At 57.8% G+C, this 19,589-nt stretch overlaps 1 protein-coding gene across 2 annotated transcripts; it reads left to right on the top strand.

Moving 5' to 3' along the window:
• The first annotated feature begins 685 nt into the window (after positions 1–685).
• Positions 686–18,439, top strand: ATP1A3 (ATPase Na+/K+ transporting subunit alpha 3). 2 transcript variants are annotated; one of them, XM_060129700.1, is made up of 23 exons: positions 686–697; positions 4,726–4,815; positions 4,911–4,970; positions 5,113–5,316; positions 5,845–5,958; positions 6,073–6,207; positions 6,604–6,721; positions 6,855–7,123; positions 8,403–8,601; positions 8,679–8,788; positions 8,871–9,005; positions 10,597–10,789; positions 11,074–11,249; positions 11,335–11,471; positions 12,120–12,270; positions 12,391–12,559; positions 15,235–15,389; positions 15,467–15,590; positions 16,258–16,403; positions 16,965–17,095; positions 17,625–17,726; positions 17,995–18,086; positions 18,411–18,439. In XM_060129700.1, the coding sequence occupies exons 1-23, from the start codon at positions 692–694 to the stop codon at positions 18,437–18,439; spliced, it is 3,045 nt and encodes a 1,014-aa protein (XP_059985683.1). In that variant the 5' UTR covers positions 686–691. The 2 variants fall into 2 exon arrangements, with proteins under 2 accessions (XP_059985683.1, XP_059985684.1); XM_060129701.1 differs by lacking the exons at positions 686–697; positions 5,845–5,958 and having other exon boundaries at positions 4,798–4,815; positions 5,113–5,130.
• The last annotated feature ends 1,150 nt before the right edge of the window (positions 18,440–19,589 follow it).

Here is a 19,589-nt window from a genome sequence, read left to right as displayed (position 1 = left end):
GGGAGCCTCAGGGCTCCTACCCCCTCTGCAGCTTCCCCACTCACTGTGGGGTCTTCCTTGCCCCTTGTGCCCCCTCCATCTCCCCCTCCTGAACAGCACCCCACAGTCCCCAGGGTTCCCCCCTGCCTCACTGCAGAAGAAGGTGCTCTGGCCCTCCTGCCTTATTGCGGTGATTTACGGGGCTTTCCCCCCACCCAGTGGTGGGTGTCCACCTTCCACAGCGCACTCCTCCCTCTGGTGGCACACAATGAGGGGGATTCTGGGGCTCTCCCACCCACGGCGCCCCTTCCTCGGAGCCGACACCCCACACTGCGGGGGTTTCCAGGTCCCTCATTTCGGGGGTCTCCGCCTCCCGCAGCGCTCCCCCTTCGCCGCCTCGCCGCCGCTTTGCAGTGGGTGGGGGGCGGGGAGGACAGCTGCAGTACCGGGGGCGGGGCCGCGGGCCGTCCATCAGAACGGCGGCGCCCCTGATTGGCCAGCGCCGGCCCCCCGGCGGGCGCGGGCATATGAGGAGGCGGAGGCGGCGGTCGCCGCAGACTGTGTGCAGTGGGGCTGACCGCCGGACGGACGCGCGGACCGAGGCGCGGGCGCTGCAGAGGCCCCCAGCGCGAGCCCGCGCCTGAGCCCACCCTGAGGCCGCTGCCCCGGCCCCTGCCCCGCCCGCCTGCCCCTGTCCCCCGGAGCCGCCAAGATGGGGGTAGGTGCTCGGGCCGGCCGGGCGATGCGTGTGTGTGTGTGACATTGTGGGTCCTGTGAGATTGGGTGTCTGCGGCGGCCGGGGACTCTGGGACCCCTGCTCTCCGGGACCTGGGTTCAGGAACCTGTGAGCCGGCTGACTCAGCCCGTCCGTGTGGTTGTGTCTCTGGTTGAGTGTGTGCGCGGGGCCGCCTGGCTTGGCTGGGGTCTGTGGCGCATGTTGGTGTGTCCTTTGTGTGCGGGGCCCGCGGGGCACGGACCCGCCCTCAGCACCTCTGCCTGACCTGGTGCGGTTGCCTGCTCAACCGTATGTGTGCGTGTGCATGTGTGCGTGTGTGTGCTCCTGGCTCTGTCAGGCCCTGCAGCACCGTCTGCCTGCGATTGTGTGGCCCGGGTTTGTGTCTGAATGTCTGTAACCGTGTCTGGGTGTGTCTGAAAGCTGGTGTTTGTGTCTGGGGGCGTTGAAGCCCGTCTGCTTCCCTGGCCAGGCGGGGACAGGTCCAGACTATGGGATGAACACCAGATGACCTCTCTTTCTCCTTCCAGGCCTGGATGGGGGTGCTCCGCAATGCAGTGGCCTGGGGCTGCAGTGTGTGTCTAGCTCCTAATCTGGGGGAGCAGACACAGGGGCTGGGGGGAGCAGGAGAGTCATGGGGGGGAGCAGGAGAGTCATGGCGGGGAGGCTGAGAGCCTGGCTGAGGGTGTATGTATGCAAATGCGTACGTGTGTGTATGGGGGGAGGGGTTGTGCATGCCTGGCTATGCCCTTTCCTCCGTGTCCATGTGTCCTTGTCTGTGAGTCTCTCCAGCAGATGCTGCCTCCTCCCCTGGCTGACCACCTGACCCCCGCTGCAGCCCTGGATTTCTCCCTGCGTGTCAGGCGGGGCCATGGGGGGCTAGGAGGCGGGTGGGCTGGGATGGATGGGATGGAGAGAGAGAGAGGGTCGGGATGGGAGAGGCTAATGGAGAGGGAGTATGAAGGATGAAGAGAAAGATGGCGGATGAAAGCTGATGGGCCCAGGGATGGAGCTGGGGAATGGGGCTGCAGATCTGTGGCTTGGGGTGGGCGAGGGGAGAAGGAGAGAAGAACTGGGTGGGGAGGAGACTGGGAGAGAGAAGGGGGAGGTGGGAGTCAGTGATGGCTTCCAGGTAAGTGGAAATGGAGGGGAAGCCGAGGGCAGATTGGAGGAGAGGACTGGGGCTAAGTGCCTTAGAGAAAAAAGGAGCGGGAGGGTCTTAGGAAAAGACGTGAGAACAGGAGAAGTGAGGCTCTTTAGACATGGGGGCAGAGACATGGAAAGCAGAGAGAAATGGGCAGAGACTGAGAGAGAGGCTCTGAAAGAGACAGAGAAAAAGAGACATAGAGACAAAGAGACGGACACAGGCAGAGAGACATGGAAAGACGAAGAGAGACATGAGTGGGACATAGACAAGGAGACACAAAGAGAGAAACTGAGGCTGAGATGAGGAGACCCAAGGACAGACATTTCCTATCCAGAGACAACCAGAGGCAGCCTGAATGATAGGAAGAGGGGACAGAGGGCAGAAGGGGAGGTCGAGGGAGAGACGCAGAGATGAGGCCTCAGACACCTTGAAAGGGGGAGGGAGAGGCAGGCTGAGGGGCAGAGGCTGCGTGAGCTGGGCAGGTGTCAGGGGAGGCGGACAGCATGGAAAATGGCGAGGAGCCGCAGAGGCGGGCTGCAGCGAGGCAGGCGGGTCCCCCACCCTCAGAGGTGCTCCCGCCCTGCAGTGCGCCCATCTGGGCCTCCTGCCTTGACTGGGAAAGCCTCGGCTCCCCCTCTAACAGATGGAAGCCCGCCCCCAAGGGAGTCTGGTCATGGCAAGGGCAAGGAGGAGCCAAGGCTTGTCTGCCAGGGACTGGGGTATCCCAGTCCCTCCCCCCTCAGCCCCAGGATCCAGGCCCCCGGCCCCTCCTCCCTCAGACCTAGGATCCCGGCCCCTGGCCCCTCCTCCCTCAGACCCAGGAGTCCAGGAAGCCACCCCTAGGCCTCATAGGGGCCAAGCATCAGCTCCCCAGCCTTCCCTGAGGTTTCAGGGGTGGGCAGCTGGTTTTCTTCCCAACTTCTCCTCTCCTGCCTTCCAGGCCGCCATCTCTCTCCTCTCCTGCCTTCCTCTTATTTCTCTAACTTGTGCCCATGACCTCATATCTCCACTCTCTCCATCCTTGGGTCTACCCCTCTGTGGAGTCTGAGACCCCTCCTGAAGCTGGGGGTGGAGGAGTGTCCTCCCTGTCCCCCAAGCCTCCATGTTCCATGTCAGACGCAGTGCTGCTGCAGGGCTGGCCCAGGGCCAAGCCTCTTTCCCACCCCTGAAACCCAGGCTCCCAGGCCTCCAGGCTGCAGTAGCCTCCCAGGCTCAGCCTCCCAGTCTGGGGGCAGACAGCAGGCAGCTCAACTCTCTACAAGGTCACGAGGGGATTAGCGCTGAGCTGCACTGAGCCTGGGATCCCAGCTTGGCCCTGGACCCTTAGGATCTGTCAGCGCTCCTCTACCAGCACCTGGCCTCACCCCACCCCTCCTGCCAGCCTCCAAGGACACTTCCTTCCCCATCAGCCCAGGTCCCCAAACTGGAACTTCAGTCACTCCCCCTCACGCTACATCCAGTTCAAGTCAAGCCCGGAGGCTTTTGCCTCTTGCTGTTCTGCACCCCAAATCCCAGCCAGCTCCTAGTCTGTCCTCCAGAGGCCTAACCATGCCAACCCCTTGTCGAAACCTATCCATGGCTCCCACCAGCCCCCAGGAAAGAGTCTAGGCCCACAGCTTGTCAGTCAAGGCCCTCAGGACTGGCTGCATGTCCAGCCAGGCCACCATCCCTGTGCACAGTAGGCTGCCTCCCAGGCGTTGGTCCCAGCTGTGACTAACACCTGGAGTGCCCTTTCCTCCCCCTTCCTGCCAGGCCTGTGGGGTCTCCCAAGATTTGCTGGGTCCTTTGAGAGACAGAGACATCCATGGGGTTGGGGAGAGAGGCCCAGAAAAAGAGTCAGGCAGAAAAGACAGGGAGAGTGATATATGGGGAGACCTTCAACTGGAAGGACAGAGATGCCGAGATGGACTCGGAGAAGGAGAGATGCAGGGATAGAGAGGAAGATGGCAGAGCGAGATCGTGAGAGATAGACAAGGTGGTTGAAACAGTAGAGACAGTTACGGAGAGACACACCAAGCATTACAGAAAAGGAGGTACCTTGAGAGATGAAATCAGAGAGAAGCAGAGATAAGGATGGAGAAAGATACAGACAGAAAATACGGACACTCAGAGACAGTCTGAGATCCCTGCACACCAACTGGGAAAGAGATAGGAATCCAGAGAGAACCCAGAGAGACAAACTCAGCCAGACTCAGGGAGAGAGAGTTCAAGAGATAGAAACAGATATTGTATGAGATGGAAAACATAAAGAGCCAGAGATCAGAGAGAGACACACACAGAGACTCAGAGACAGAGAGAGAGACGGACAATATGAAGTGATGAGGGAGAGAGAGATCAGAGAAGCAGCCACAGAGAGACAGAGATACACACACATGAAGAGAAGGATAGATAAAGAGGTACAAGGAGACAGAGAGAAAACAGAATAAGACAGAGAGGCGCAAACAGAGACCTGGAGAGATAGATCAAGAGAGAGAGACAGACGTAACGAGAGACAGACAGACCTAGCAAGAGACAGACTAAGTGCCCAGGGAGAGGGAGAAGACACAGAGAGATAAAAAGACACATGGAGACTGAAGGGGAGAGACCTACAGAGAGAGAGAGAGAGGCACAGACAGACCCAGATGGAGACTCTCAGGGACAGAGACCCAGAGGTACATGGAGCCAGAGACGGAGAGGCCAGTAGGAAGAGATGAGACTCAGGGGTTCTGAGAGATACCCAGAGCCGCAGGGCAGAGACAGACTGAGCCCCCAGAGCCAGCCCCTGCCCAGAGACGCAGCTGCACAGACGCAGGTCTGGTGTCCCCTTGTAACCCCTTCTCGCCCGCAGTCTGGTGGCTCTGACAGCTATCGTGTCGCCACCTCGCAGGACAAGAAAGATGACAAGGGCTCGCCCAAGAAGAGCAAGGGCACCAAAGACCGCCGGGACCTGGATGACCTCAAAAAGGAGGTGGCTATGGTAAGTCCCACCCTCTGCACCCACCCAGAGCAGGCCCCACCCGCCACTGCCCGGCCTCCTCACTCACCCGATCCCCCCAAACTCCTGTTCCTCAGACAGAGCACAAGATGTCAGTGGAAGAGGTCTGCCGGAAATACAACACCGACTGTGTCCAGGTGGGGCCAGACCGGAGGGAGAAGGGTCCGAGGGGGGAGGGGATGGGAAGCCGTGACCCTTGGGTGCCTGGGGGCACTCGGGAAGTGTTGGGGGTGCCAGGGTTGCTCCGGGAGGGTTCTGTGTGAGTCTTGTGTCCCCTAGGGTCTGACCCACAGCAAAGCCCAGGAGATCCTGGCCCGCGATGGGCCTAACGCGCTCACGCCGCCGCCCACCACCCCAGAGTGGGTCAAGTTCTGCCGCCAGCTATTTGGGGGCTTCTCAATCCTGCTGTGGATCGGGGCCATCCTCTGCTTCCTGGCCTACGGCATCCAGGCAGGCACCGAGGATGATCCTTCTGGCGACAACGTGAGTGCCCTCCACCCTCCTGTGCCCAAGGGCTCATACATGTAGGGACACGTATGCACACCCCACTTCTCCCTTTAGACTTTTCAAAGCCCAGCCTCCAACTTTTTCTCATCTAACTCTCACAGTCACCCAGTGAGAGAACCAGAGAAGCTATGAGGAAAACTGGGACTCAGAAAGGTGAAGTATGGGACTTCCCTGGTGGTCCAGTGGTTAGGACTCCGTGCTTTCACTGCCGAGGGCCTGGGTTCGATCCCTGGCCGGGGAACAGCCAATAAATAAACAAATAGATAGATAGATAAATAAATATATAAACAACAAACATTTAAAAAAAAAGAAAGAAAGAAAGAGGGACTCAAACGTGGACAGGCAGACAGAGACACAGACCCTCAAATGGACACAACCTGAGGTCAGACATACAAATACAGACCCCCAATGACTCAAAGCTCTCTTCCCAGGTTCCACAAACCTCGGGATGGGGGTGGTGGGGAGTTGCTCCAGGGCGGGCTGTGACCCTGCGTCTCCCCACAGCTGTACCTGGGCATCGTGCTGGCGGCCGTGGTCATCATCACCGGCTGCTTCTCCTACTACCAGGAAGCCAAGAGCTCCAAGATCATGGAATCCTTCAAGAACATGGTTCCCCAGGTGAGGGGTACCCAGGAAGGGGCCAGATGGAGGTGAACAGGCGGGCAAGGCTATGCCCAGTGACCCCAGGTAGAGGGAGTCAGGGAGGTGACTCTTCTCCATTTTTCCCCCCAGCAAGCCCTGGTGATCCGGGAAGGTGAGAAGATGCAGGTAAATGCTGAGGAGGTGGTGGTCGGGGATCTGGTGGAGATCAAGGGCGGAGACCGAGTCCCAGCCGACCTGCGCATCATCTCAGCCCACGGCTGCAAGGTGGGCCAGGGGCCTGGGGCCCAGCTCTGCCCTTCCTGGAGTGGCCCAGGAGTCCAGGCCCCCAGCCCTTCCTCCCCCAGGACCCGGGAGTCCAGGCCCCCGGCCCCTCCTCCCCCAGGACCCTGCAGTCCAGGCCCCCTCCTCCCTCAGATCCAGTACCTCTGACCTCCAGGTACCTTTGGCCTTGGCAAGAAGCCGTGTACCCTCCCCAGCTTCAAGAGCCCAACCTCTGTCCTCCCAGACACAGGCACCCAGACTTCTAGCTGTGACTTCCAGGGACACAGCCTTCAGCCTCGTTAACAAAACAAACGAACAAACAAAAATCTTGAAATCTCCTCTGGACAAATGCCCCTTGACCCCAGGCCCGGGGTTGACACCTGTCTCCTGTGTTCCCAGGTGGATAACTCTTCCCTCACGGGTGAATCAGAGCCCCAGACCCGCTCCCCCGACTGCACTCACGACAACCCCTTGGAGACTCGGAACATCACCTTCTTTTCCACCAACTGTGTGGAAGGTGAGGCAGCGGGGAGGGGCGGTTCGGGCACCCAGGTGGGGCCGGGCTCGTCCAGATAGATGGACGTGCCTCAGGAGCTCGGGGTCCCTCTGAAACTCGCTGAATCTCAGCCCAGTCCCCTCTGACCCCACAGGCACAGCTCGGGGCGTGGTTGTGGCCACGGGTGACCGCACTGTCATGGGCCGCATCGCCACTCTGGCTTCCGGGCTGGAGGTGGGCAAGACGCCCATCGCCATTGAGATCGAGCACTTTATCCAGCTCATCACTGGCGTGGCTGTCTTCCTGGGCGTCTCCTTCTTCATCCTCTCCCTCATTCTCGGATACACCTGGCTCGAGGCTGTCATCTTCCTCATCGGCATCATCGTGGCCAATGTCCCAGAGGGCCTGCTGGCCACTGTTACTGTAAGGCCCGGACCCTTGGGTCTGAGGGAGGAGGGGGCTGGGGCCCGATGGCAACAATCTTCATTGCAACTTGGACATCAAGGGCCAAGCCTGCCAGATGTGGAATGAGGAGGGTCCTGGGGCTCAGAGGGCCTCATTGACAAAACAAACCAACAGGGAATCCCCTGGCGGTCCAGTGGTTAGGACTCCGCGCTTTCACTGCTGAGGGCCCCCGTGTTCAATACCTGGTGGAGAACTAAGATCCCACAAGCTGAGAAGCATGGCCCCCCCCCGAAAAAAAAAAACAACTAAGAAAGAATCTTGAGAAACACTGCCAGTCAGAAAGGGCTAACAGCCCTATCATTTTTGAAGTTAACTTACAAAATTAAGAAGCACAACCTCACGGTAAAAAGTCTAAAGCATACATTAAAATAGTTAAAAAATAAAATAACAGTCCCGACCCACTGCCCAGCCGTCAACCCCCCTCCAGAAGCAGGCTCTCTGCCCTGTTCCCGGCAACGGTGGGCGTATTGCCACGTATGTAGTCATTGTTTTCAGGGTACACAGAAGGGACCATCCTAGGAATACTATTCTGTTCCTTGATGCTTTTACTTAATAGATCCTGCAAAGTCTTCCATATTAGCATATTCCAAGCTACTCTAAGTCAAAGGCCTTTCATTGACCTACACTATACAAACAAGAGTTGCACATATGAAGGTACTGCCTGATGAGCTGGAGGCAACTGAACACACCCCAGGTCAGCTGCACCCAGATCTAGTTCCCCAGAAGCCCCCTCAAGACCTGTTCAGCCCCTCCCCTCCAACCCCAGGGTTACCCCTAGGATAGTCTGGCTTCAAACCGTGTAGCTTTTGTACTTCACATCAGTGGAATCATTCAGCAGGAACTCTTGTTTCTGGCTCATTTTTCGCTGAACACTATGTTTTTGAATTTCACCCATGCAGTTGTAGGCAGTGGTTGCTTGTTCTTTTTCACCGCTGTATAGTATTCCCACCTTTTATTCCCCAATTTATTTGTCCCTACTGCTGTTAGTGGACATTTGGGTTGTTTTCAGTTTGGGACTATTATGTTGCTGCTATGAACATTCTAGTATATTTCTTTGGGGTGCATCTGAGCCCATTTTTGTGGGTCTATACCTTGGGTGGAGTGGCTGGGCGACACCCCATTCTTTGCCCAGGATTCTCTCTGGGCTGGGCAGTTGGGTTGTTGGCAGTTGTGTTGCTGGCCCAACTGCACCGCCTGACTCTACCCTGTAACTCCCCTGCCCTTGCATACACTCCAGGTGTGTCTGACCCTGACCGCCAAGCGCATGGCTCGGAAGAACTGCCTTGTGAAAAACCTAGAGGCTGTAGAGACCCTGGGCTCCACATCCACCATCTGCTCGGACAAGACAGGGACCCTCACCCAGAACCGCATGACGGTCGCCCACATGTGGTTCGACAACCAGATCCACGAGGCCGACACCACTGAGGACCAGTCAGGTGAGGGTGGGGCCCAGGCAAGACCGAGGGGGCCTGGCTCCCGGACGCCCCCCAGCCCTGACTCGTACCTTTTTCAGGGACTTCATTTGACAAGAGCTCGCACACCTGGGTGGCCCTGTCTCACATCGCTGGACTCTGCAACCGTGCCGTCTTCAAGGGGGGTCAGGACAACATCCCTGTGCTCAAGGTGGATCTGGCCTCCCGCTCGCCTCAGCTTGGCCCCTGCCCACCCCGCGCTACTCTGCTCTGACAGCCCTCTCTCCCCACAGAGGGATGTGGCCGGGGATGCCTCCGAATCTGCCCTGCTCAAGTGCATCGAGTTGTCCTCCGGCTCCGTGAAGCTGATGCGCGAACGTAATAAGAAAGTGGCTGAGATCCCCTTCAACTCCACCAACAAATACCAGGTACCCTAGGCTCTCCAGGAGAGTTGGCCTGGATCTCACTTTCTCTATGACGCCCGAAAAGCACTCAGCTCTGCCCCGCTGCCCTCCTGCTTTGGGCAAGTTATTAACTTTCCCAGAGTCTTGGTTTCCCCATCTGTAAAATAAGTCCAAGAGTATCCACCCAGTGGGGAGAGGAACACAGACCCGGGAGTGAGAGCAATGTCTCTGTTGGAGTGGGCAGCAGGGGAGTAAAGATCTTCCTGCAGCAGAGTGGGAACCAGCCAGAGATCTCATTCATCCATTCAACAAATATGTTTTTGAGCAGCAACTACGTGTCAGAGGCACTTGTGTTAGGTGCTGCGGACACAGATGGCAGTGAAGTCCCTCCTCTCACGGAACTTATGCTCTAGTGCCAGGAGACAGACAATGACAAAGGCATGAGGACATTAGGAAATTTGGAATACGTCCGCCAGTCACCATGCTGAGCGAGGGAGCCCTGCAGGCGGCTGGGGGCAGCGGGCACAGTGTGCGCAAAGGTCTTGACGAAGGAGTGTGTTGATGTACTGAATAGCCAGGGAATGTTGAGCCAGGAAACGTGGTGGGAGGGGAGGGCAGTGGGTGCTGGGTCAGGTCCCGTAGGGCCTTGTGGACATGACTTGGGTGTGACCCTCAGGGGGACATGAGCCACCGAGCAGAGGCAAGATGGGACCTGGCTCACATTTTTAAAAACTGCTTTATTGAGAGATACAGTTCACACACCATAGCTCACCCACTTAATGTGCATAATTCAGTAGTTTTAGTATATTCACCGATACGTGCTGTCATCTGCCCAGTCAGGTTTTTAAAAAATATTTACTTATTCATTTATTTTGGCTGTGCCGGGTCTTAGTTGCGGCGTGCGGGATCTTCGTTGCCTCGTGAGGGATCTTTAGTTGCGGCATGCGAACTCTTAGTTGCAGCATGTGGGATCTAGTTCCCTGACCAGGGATCGAACCCAGGCCCCCTGCATTGGGAGCGCGGAGTCTTAGCCGCCGGGCCACCAGTGAAGTCCTGTGACTCTCATATTTTAAAGGCTTCTTCTGGCTGCCATGGGGAGGAAATATTATGGGGAGGGGAGGGCAGAAACAGGGACTCAGTGTGGAGGCTGCTGTGATATTTCATGAGAGACGGTGGTGGCTGGATGGGAGGGCAGGGGAGGTGAGAAGAGGTCAGAATCCGGGTACTTCAGAGGTGAGCTGACCAGATTCGGTGATGGGTCAGATGCGGGATGAGAGGTTGTCGGGCAAGCCAGAGAGAGAAGCACGTATCCTAAGGACCCCTGAGATTTCTGTGAGAGAGACACAGAGGGGAAGAAATATCTGCAAGACCGAGAGACAGAAACGGGCAGGGATGAGCAGAGGTCTCTGTGAGAGAGCCTGAGAAACAGATGAACATCTCTCGGGTAGAGAGATTTGGGCAGTGCCCTCTGGGGGAGCCTGGCGGTGGTCTGTCCTGGCATCCATGGCTCTGGATAGGGCGGCAGGGGGGGTCCTCTTCCCCAGCTGGGTGCAGGGCAGCCTCCGGGTCCCTCCCTGTGAGGCTCAGGCACGGCCGCCTTCTGCTCTGTCCACAGCTCTCCATCCACGAGACCGAGGACCCCAATGACAACCGGTACCTGCTGGTGATGAAGGGCGCCCCTGAACGCATCCTGGACCGGTGCGCCACCATCCTGCTGCAGGGCAAGGAGCAGCCGCTGGACGAGGAGATGAAGGAGGCTTTCCAGAACGCCTACCTCGAGCTCGGGGGCCTGGGCGAGCGCGTGCTTGGTGCGTACCAAGGGTGGAGCCAAGTTGGGGCAGGGGCTGGGCCAGCTCTGGGGGCCCCTTGAGGGTAAGGAGGGATGTGAGGCTGCCCAGAGCCTGGCTCAGAATAGGGCCTCCCAGAATGCACCATGAATGAATGAATGAATGAGACAGGAAGGCGTCTGTCAGAAATGGGTGTTGACTGACTGTCTGGCCAACTGGGGAGCCTGACTGCTGGCACCGGGAGCTGCGGGCAGGAGGCAGGGAGGACCGAGGCTGGAGCCCCTGTGCCCCTCTCCCTGCGCCAGGTTTCTGCCATTACTACCTGCCCGAGGAGCAGTTCCCTAAGGGCTTTGCCTTCGACTGTGACGATGTGAACTTCACCACCGACAACCTCTGCTTCGTGGGCCTCATGTCCATGATCGACCCTCCCCGGGCAGCCGTCCCTGACGCGGTGGGCAAGTGCCGCAGCGCGGGCATCAAGGTATGGCCCGGGGCAGCAGGGGAGGCAGGGCCAGGGCCCCAGCGGCCAGCGGTGAGGCTGGACCGTTTGCATATGATGCCCACAGGTCATCATGGTCACCGGCGATCACCCCATCACGGCAAAGGCCATTGCCAAGGGTGTGGGCATCATCTCCGAGGGCAACGAGACTGTGGAGGACATCGCCGCCCGGCTCAACATTCCCGTCAGCCAGGTCAACCCCCGGTGAGCCCCGCCCTGCCCAGCTCAGGTCCCTCTGGGACTGCGGGTCCCCCTCCTCCTGGGCCTCCTCTGTTGACTCAGCATCTGGGTCCTGTTCCTCTACCATCGTGAGGATGGGCAGCCTGGTGTTACAGCTGCATGGGGTTAGCAAGGGGTAGGTTCGCATCCCAGCTTTGCCACACATGAGCTGTGTGACCTTGGGCAAGTCACTTAGCCTCTCTGTGCCTCAGTTTCCTCCTCTCTAAAATGGGCTGCTAGTAATTCACATCTGAGAGGATTCTGTGAGACCCCTTATTTCTGTGTCTGGCATTCTCTCTTCCCATCTCTCTTTCATGTCTTTGTCTCTCTCTGTGTCTCTCATCTCTGTTCTGACGTACTTAGCTTTCCCACGCTCATGTCTCTCTGCGTCTGTCTCTATTTCCTAGTTGCCTGCATATCTCTGTTCCTCTAAGTCCAGTGTCCCAAGGTTCTTCCTGAGGTCTGCCCTCTATCCTTCCTACTGCAGCCCCCTCCTCCCCTGTTTCCCTTCATCTCTGACCCCCAGAGCCCTTGTCCCTCTATCGGAGCCTGGTCCTCTGTCTCTCCTGTCTGTGAGTCTGTCCAACAGGTGTCACTGCCCCACAAGTCCTGAACACTCTCTGCTCTTCCCAGGGATGCCAAGGCCTGTGTGATCCATGGCACCGACCTCAAGGACTTCACCTCTGAGCAAATCGACGAGATCCTGCAGAACCACACTGAGATCGTCTTCGCCCGCACTTCCCCCCAGCAGAAGCTCATCATTGTGGAGGGCTGTCAGAGACAGGTGGGCTCGGGCTGGGGTCCCTCGGAGGAGGGGGCCGGGGGTCTGGACTCCGGGGTCCTTGATGAGAAGAGGGTTTGGGGCCAGGCCTCTGGGCGTCATCCTCACCCTCTCTCCCTCCAGGGAGCCATCGTGGCTGTGACTGGGGACGGCGTGAACGACTCCCCCGCCCTGAAGAAGGCTGACATCGGGGTGGCCATGGGCATTGCCGGCTCTGACGTCTCCAAACAGGCAGCAGACATGATTCTGCTGGATGACAACTTTGCCTCCATCGTCACGGGTGTGGAGGAGGGTGAGTGAGTTGGCCCAGGTGGCCCTGGAGACTGGGGTCGCTGCGTGAAGCCCGAGAAGGGGGAGGGGAACAGGCCAGGGCTGCAGCAGATGCACGGCAGGAGACCACAGAATCCCACCAGGCCCCCGGCAGAGCCTGCGCTTGTCCTTTTCGGTTTTCTCCCCCTGAGGAGTTGGGGGCTCCCTGGGGGCAGGACTCAGCCAACGCACTTCTGGGTCGCGGTGTCGCCCAGCACAGGCCCAGTCTGGTGGGCAAGGCACATTCGGAAGCATTAAAAAACAATACTCATAGGGATTTCCCTGGCAGTCCAGTGGTTAAGACTTCGCCTTCCAATGCAGGGGGTGCGGGTTCGATCCCTGGTTGGGGGGCTGGGACCCCCACATGCCTCAGGGCCAAAAAACCAAAACAGAAAACAGAAGCAATATTGTAACAAATTCAATAAAGACTTGAAAAATGGTCCACATCAAAAAAGTCTTTAAAAAAAAATACTCATAAGGACAACCTCAGGGAAGCAGAGGGTCCTGAGGGAGCCCTGAAGAGGCCCCTCACCCAGCCTGGAGTCAGGGGCCAAGGAAGCCTCCCCAAGGGGACAGGGATCGCCTGTGCCAAGTCTCTAGGGCCATGTGGGAATCTTCACGTAGAGAAGTGTCAGCGAAGGGAGTTGCAGACAGAGGCAAGGCCTCGAGGTCTCAGGTGGGGCCGCCGGGCATCACCTCCTCACGGGCCTGGATGCGGCCACAGATGGGGCTTGTTCCCATTCCGTTTTATTCTAATTATCAGAGTAATTCATGATCATTATAGAAAATGTAGAAAAGCATTAAGAAGCAAATTGGAATCACCCATAATCTTACCATCCAGAAATAATCACTGTTCATGCATTTTCTTCCAGTCTCTCTGTCCTACTTGAAATGTCCCCAGTGTAAAAAATAACTCCTGATAAGAGAGAATTCAGACGGTAACAGCTGAGCCTACAGTGTCAGGTTCAACGCCCTTATCCCTTGTCTCCTGTGGCCCAGAGGACACATGGTTAACCCTTTCTCATCCCCAAGACATCCTCCACGCACCTGCAGAGCACACACTCACGGAGGCGTTCACGCCGCCCAGACGTTTATTGGCCTCCTTACCTTGTGTATGGTGTCGGGGGCTGGAGATACAGCTGTGAGCAGAGCAGACATGGGTCCTTGCCCTCAAGGAGCTGGGAGAGACAGCCTTCTGCAAGTTAACGAACAAATTGTAACATAACAAACATAATTACATATTGTGACAAGTGCTAAGAAGAAAACCAGCAGGGTGCTAGGATAGATGGGGTCCTACCTATTTATTTATTTTTTGGCCGCCCCACGCAGTTTGCGGGATCTGAGTTCCCTGACTAGGGATCGAACCCGCGCCCCCTGCAGTGGAAGTGTGGACTCTTAACCACTGGACCTCCAGGGAAGTCCTCTGTGCCTTGTTTTTTTTTTTTTTTTTTTTTTTTTTTTTTTGCGGTATGCGGGCCTCTCACTGTTGTGGCCTCTCCCGTTGCGGAGCACAGGCTCTGGACGTGCAGGCTCAGCGGCCATGGCTCACGGGCCCAGCTGCTCCGCCGCATGTGGGATCTTCCCGGACCGGTGCATGAACCCGTGTCCCCTGCATTGGCAGGCGGACTCTCAAACACCGCGCCACCAGGGAAGCCCTTCTGTGCCTTCTTAATGACACACCTTGTTGCTCATCAGCACACGGGGGAAGGTGGAGGGAGGGGCTGGCTGGGTTTATCTTTAGTTTCTTTTTACTTTATTCACACTGTACTGATTGAATCTTTATTGGGATATGGCTTTCACACAAAGTCAGGCAGCTCCGTGACTTTTTATGCACGCACGCACCCACACAACCACCAGACCCCCATCAAGATAAGATAGAGAACGTTTCCAGCCTCCCGTTAGGGTTCTATCAGGTCCCCTCCGGCCTATATCCCCCCTCCCAGAAATAACCACTATCCTGACTTTCAGCACCATGGATTCGTTTCCAACCTCTTCCAAATGGAATCATGTGATAAGAATGCTTCTGTGTCTGGCTTTTTTTCACTCAACATAACATCAGTGAGATTCATCCATGGAGTTGGGGGTGTCAGTAACTCGTTCCTTTTTCTCGCTGGGTGGTATTCCTTTGTATGGACAGACCACAGTTTACTTATCCACTCACCTACTGATGGCCAGCGGGTCAGTTCTGGTTTGGGGCTATTATAACTAATGCCATATGGTGAACATTCGTGTACTTGCTTTTTGGTGGACATAAACACTCATTTCTCTTGCGTATAAACCTAAGGTGAGGATTGCTGGGTCAATAAGGCAGTGATGTTTAACTTTTAACAGAAACTGCTGGGAATTCCCTGGTGGTCCAGTGGTTAGGACTCCATGCTTTCGCTGCCAAGGGCGCTGGTTTGATCCCCGGTTGGGGAACTAAGATTCCGCTAGCCACACTGTGCGGCCAAAAAAAGAAAAGAAACTACCAAGCAGTCTTCCGAAGTGGTTGTATTTTGAGAATGTTTGAACAGGGGCAACATGGTTGGGCATCTGTATGGAAAGGCAGGCGGTGGGGGGGATGGATTAGAAAGGATGCATGGACTGGGCAGGGAAGGGGCAGAGGGACTAGGGTGCCCTGGTGTGGGTGCCGAGGTCTGAGCCTGCCCCTGCCAACAGGCCGCCTGATCTTTGACAACCTGAAGAAGTCCATCGCCTACACCCTGACCAGCAACATCCCCGAGATCACGCCCTTCCTGCTGTTCATCATGGCCAACATCCCACTGCCTCTGGGCACCATCACCATCCTCTGCATCGACCTGGGCACTGACATGGTGAGGCCCCGGCCACCCCCAGGCTCCGGGAGGGTAGGGTCCCCCCGATCCCCGACTTACCGGCCTCTCCTGCCCAGGTCCCTGCCATCTCGCTGGCGTACGAGGCCGCTGAGAGTGACATCATGAAGAGACAGCCCAGGAACCCACGCACTGACAAGTTGGTCAATGAGAGGCTCATCAGCATGGCCTACGGACAGATCGGTGAGGACCTGGGGGCCCTGCCTCGCTTATGGCTGGGTGCCCGGTGCCTGGCCCGCCGTGGGCGCTCAGAAACCTTGTGCCGAATGAGTGGAGTGAAAAGTAGGACCTGGTGCTGGAGGTTTGGAAGGAGTGACTTACAGATGGGCGGTGGTCACCAAGGTGGGGCTGGCACAGGTGGAGGAAAGGCTGCACCCGGGGAGCACGTGGGATACTGACTGAGTGGCAGATCAGGGCTGGCCCCAGGATGGCCACTCCCCTGCTCCACCCGCCACCATGATGGGAAGGACCAGTCAGCCTGTGAGCTCTCTGAGGGCAGAGGCTTGGTGGCGGTGGTCAGAGGCCTAGGGAGGTCATTCCTGCCTAGGGGGTCCTCAGGGGTTTCCTGATGTCCAGGTGGCCTGGCACAGGTGGGAGGGAGCCTCCAGGTTCTCCCCTCAGGAGAGCCCCGTCTCCAAGGTTCCTGCTCCAAGGGGCCCATCTCAAGGGCTCACCACCAGGTGGCACCCTCAGATGGCCCTCTGGGAGCTCAGCCCCGGAGGATGTCAGGCAAGAGGACCGGGTACCTCACCATCCTCGCAGTGTGGGTCTCAAGGGGCCTCAGAGGTGCCCTGGGCTGGCTGCCTGCCCCACCTGAGCCTCTTCTCATCTCCCTTCTCTCCTCCCCCAGGAATGATCCAGGCTCTTGGTGGCTTTTTCTCCTACTTTGTGATCCTGGCAGAAAATGGCTTCTTGCCTGGCAACCTGGTGGGCATCCGGCTGAACTGGGATGACCGCACCGTCAACGACCTGGAGGACAGTTACGGGCAGCAGTGGGTGCGTAGGGCTGGGTCCCACAGCATGGCCTGGGACCTCCCAGGCGGGGTCCCTGCCCACAGCATCCTGGGCTGGGGCGAGCCGTCCCAACCATGCAGGGGCAGCTTCCTATGATGGTCCCTCTGCCCCAGGGGCGGCATCAAGATCCTCGCTGGACACAAGGGGCCTCCTGGCGCTCTTGGCCCAGCCCATCGCGGTCCTGGCCGCCGGCCATGCTCTTCGCCCCACCAGGCGAGACGCCTTTGCTGCCCGATTCCCCATCTCTGTCTGTGCCTTCAAAGTCCAGCTGGAGTCCCCTCAGGAGGCCCCCTGTGGACCTCTGGTCCACAACCGAGGTCACCATTACCCTCTCTAATTCCTTGTACATTTCCTGACTCTTCCCGTGGGGCTCTGAACTACAGAGGGAAGGCACGCCCCTTAGGGATCCCATCTGGACAGAGTCCCCGCTTTGCCCTGGGGCCCTACGCAGGGGCGCAGACAAGGAGTACGTGGGCCCAGGGTGGGGCCTGGGGCTGCGGCCACACTGACCGCCGACCGGCACCCGCGTCATCGCCCTTGCAGACCTACGAGCAGAGGAAAGTGGTGGAGTTCACGTGCCACACGGCCTTCTTTGTGAGCATAGTGGTCGTGCAGTGGGCTGACCTGATCATCTGCAAGACCAGGAGGAACTCCGTCTTCCAGCAGGGCATGAAGTGAGGGCCGCGGGCGCCGGGCTTGCTCTCCGTCCCGCCCCGTGTCTGTCTGTCTGTCTGTTTCAGTTTTGCCTCTGAGTTGATTTTCTCTCCAGTGGTCACATCTATCTTGGATTCTCTGTCTCTGTCTCTCTCTCTCTCCATATGTGTGTGTGCACACTGCTGGGGTGTCTCTGGTCCCTCTCCAGATCTGCTTTATCTTTTTCTTTGGCCGCACGGCATGTGGGATCTTAGTTCCCCCACCAGAGATGGAACCCTGCAGTGGAAGCGCAGAGTGCTAACCACTGGACCGCCAGGGAATTCCCTGCTGTATTTTTTCATACCCCTGCCTGTGTGTCACTGTCTCTGTCATTATACTTCAGTGTCACCATCTCCCTGGACCCATCTGTGCCTCTCTGCCTCTTTCGGTCTCCATCTCTGTGCGTCTCCGTGTCTGTCTCTGTGCATCTGCCCTTGGTAGAGCCTCTGTCTCGGTGGGATGGGGGTGCCTGCTCGAGTTCTCTGGGTCCAGCCCTGCCTGTGCCTCCAGGAACAAGATCCTGATCTTCGGGTTGTTTGAGGAGACAGCCCTGGCTGCCTTCCTGTCCTACTGCCCCGGCATGGACGTGGCCCTTCGCATGTACCCTCTCAAGTGAGTGCCCCCTCCCCTGCCCTGTACCACCTGCTCCGGCATCCTCCGGGTAGCCTTCCCCGCGGGACGCCCTCACAGGGGGGCGCTGTGCAGACCCCAGCCCACAGCCATGGCCCGGGCACCCCTCACCTTGGGCACGAAGGACCAGGGGAGCATCTTCCCAGTGCGGCCCCGCCTGTCCTCTGGGACCCTGCCTGTGTGTGTCCGCCCCGCCCCCCGCCCCGTCTCCGCCCCACACTGACGCCGTCCTGCTCTTTCGTCTCCGCAGGCCCAGCTGGTGGTTCTGTGCCTTCCCCTACAGTTTTCTCATCTTCGTCTATGACGAAATCCGCAAACTCATCCTGCGCAGGAACCCCGGGGGTGAGGGGCTAACTGGGTACAGGGGGGAGGCTGGGGGGACGGGACGGGGCAGCTGGAAGGGGAGGCGAGAGAGCGCTGTGTGACTGATACTAACCCCACTCTCTGTTTCCCCCCAACCCCTCCCTCCTGCGTCGTCTTTCCACCCTCTTTGCAACTCTTCTCTCTTCCTGGCTCTCTGGGCCTCCTCCTTTCTGTGTCTTTCCCTGTGTCTCTGCCCCTTTTGGTTTCTTTCTGTGCCGCTGTCTGTCTGTCTGTCTCTGCTTGTGCTTCTCTCCGTGCCCGTCTCCCTCTCATCTCTGTTTCTTTCCTCCTTTGTCTCTCCAGGTTGGGTGGAGAAGGAAACCTACTACTGACCTCAACCCCACCACATCACCCGTCTCTATCCTGCCCCTCAAGCCCAGGACAGCCCACTCCAGTCCCCCTCATTTTGTATTCTGGGGGGAGGGGCCCTCTCTCCCATTGGCCCCGCCCCCTCAAGTTATCTCCCGCCTCCCTCCCCCTCGTCCCCCTCTGGCTGGCTTCTCTCCCCGTCCCCGCCCCGCCCCGCCCCGCCCCCTGCCTCTCTCCTCTCTCTCTTTTGTGTGTCTGTTCCTCTCCCTCTCCTCCTCCCTGCCACCCAGCCCCCTCCCTGGGCTCTTTTTTACTCCCCCTCACCCCCTGGCTGACGCCGTCTCTGGTTCTGGACAATTATCAAATATATCCGTGGGGACAGAGAAGCCGCGTGTGTGTGTCTTGCTTGCTTTGTGGACCCGGGGTGTGGGCAGGACGGTGTTCCCTGTGCTGGCACCCGTGGCTGGGTGATTCACAGAACCCCAGGAATTTAGCCTGGCATGAGCTTGGGAGTCATGGAATCTCAAAGTCATCAAATCATGGAGTTGTAGCCCCACAAGGGTTAGAGTGAGGGCACCTTGAATTCGCCAGGAGATGGGATCATGGGATCAGAACAGGGGAGAGGAAGGGAATCAGACTCTGGATCCTCTCATATTGGAGAGGTACCAGCGGAGGCGATGATGCTAATGGTTCATTGAACTCCCACCCTGTGCTGTCCTCTCCTAAGCACTCTACGTGTAGTAGCTCACTCAATCCTCACAAGGCACAGAGAGGGAAAGTGACCTGCCCAAGGTCACACAGCTGAGAGGTGACAAATCTGGGATTTGAACCTAGGCTGTCCAAGCTCTAAGTCACTATGCTCTTCTCTCTCTTTTTGTTGAGATAAACTTTCATACAGTGACGTGCACAAGTCTCAAGGGCACAGCTCAATGATTTAAAAAATTACTTCCATGTAGCCACTAGCCATAAAGTTCTCTCGTGCCCCTTTTCCAGTCAGCCCCCCTCCAGAGGTAACTGCTGAACTGCTTTCTGTCACCATTGTTTAGTTGCACCAATTCTTGGACTTTGTAGAAATGCAGTCTTACCGCATGCTGTCTCATGTGTCTGGCTTCCTGTCCTCCACACCATGTCTATGAGAGTCATCCACAGTGTTCCGTGTGTCAGTAGCTGCTC

Source organism: Lagenorhynchus albirostris, chromosome 19 (genome assembly GCF_949774975.1).
Source record: "Lagenorhynchus albirostris chromosome 19, mLagAlb1.1, whole genome shotgun sequence".
NCBI classification, from domain to species: Eukaryota; Metazoa; Chordata; class Mammalia; order Artiodactyla; family Delphinidae; genus Lagenorhynchus; species Lagenorhynchus albirostris.
Note: the sequence above shows the minus strand (reverse complement) of the source record. Positions and strands in the feature narration are given on the sequence as shown.

What these genes read in the sequence shown, in the direction of transcription:
- ATP1A3 (XM_060129700.1), top strand. An exon ending in TCAAAAAGGAGGTGGCTATG is followed by an intron (nt 4,816 to 4,910) that starts GTAAGTCCCACC and finishes CCTGTTCCTCAG; the next exon opens with ACAGAGCACAAGATGTCAGT. An exon ending in ATGATCCTTCTGGCGACAAC is followed by an intron (nt 5,317 to 5,844) that starts GTGAGTGCCCTC and finishes GTCTCCCCACAG; the next exon opens with CTGTACCTGGGCATCGTGCT.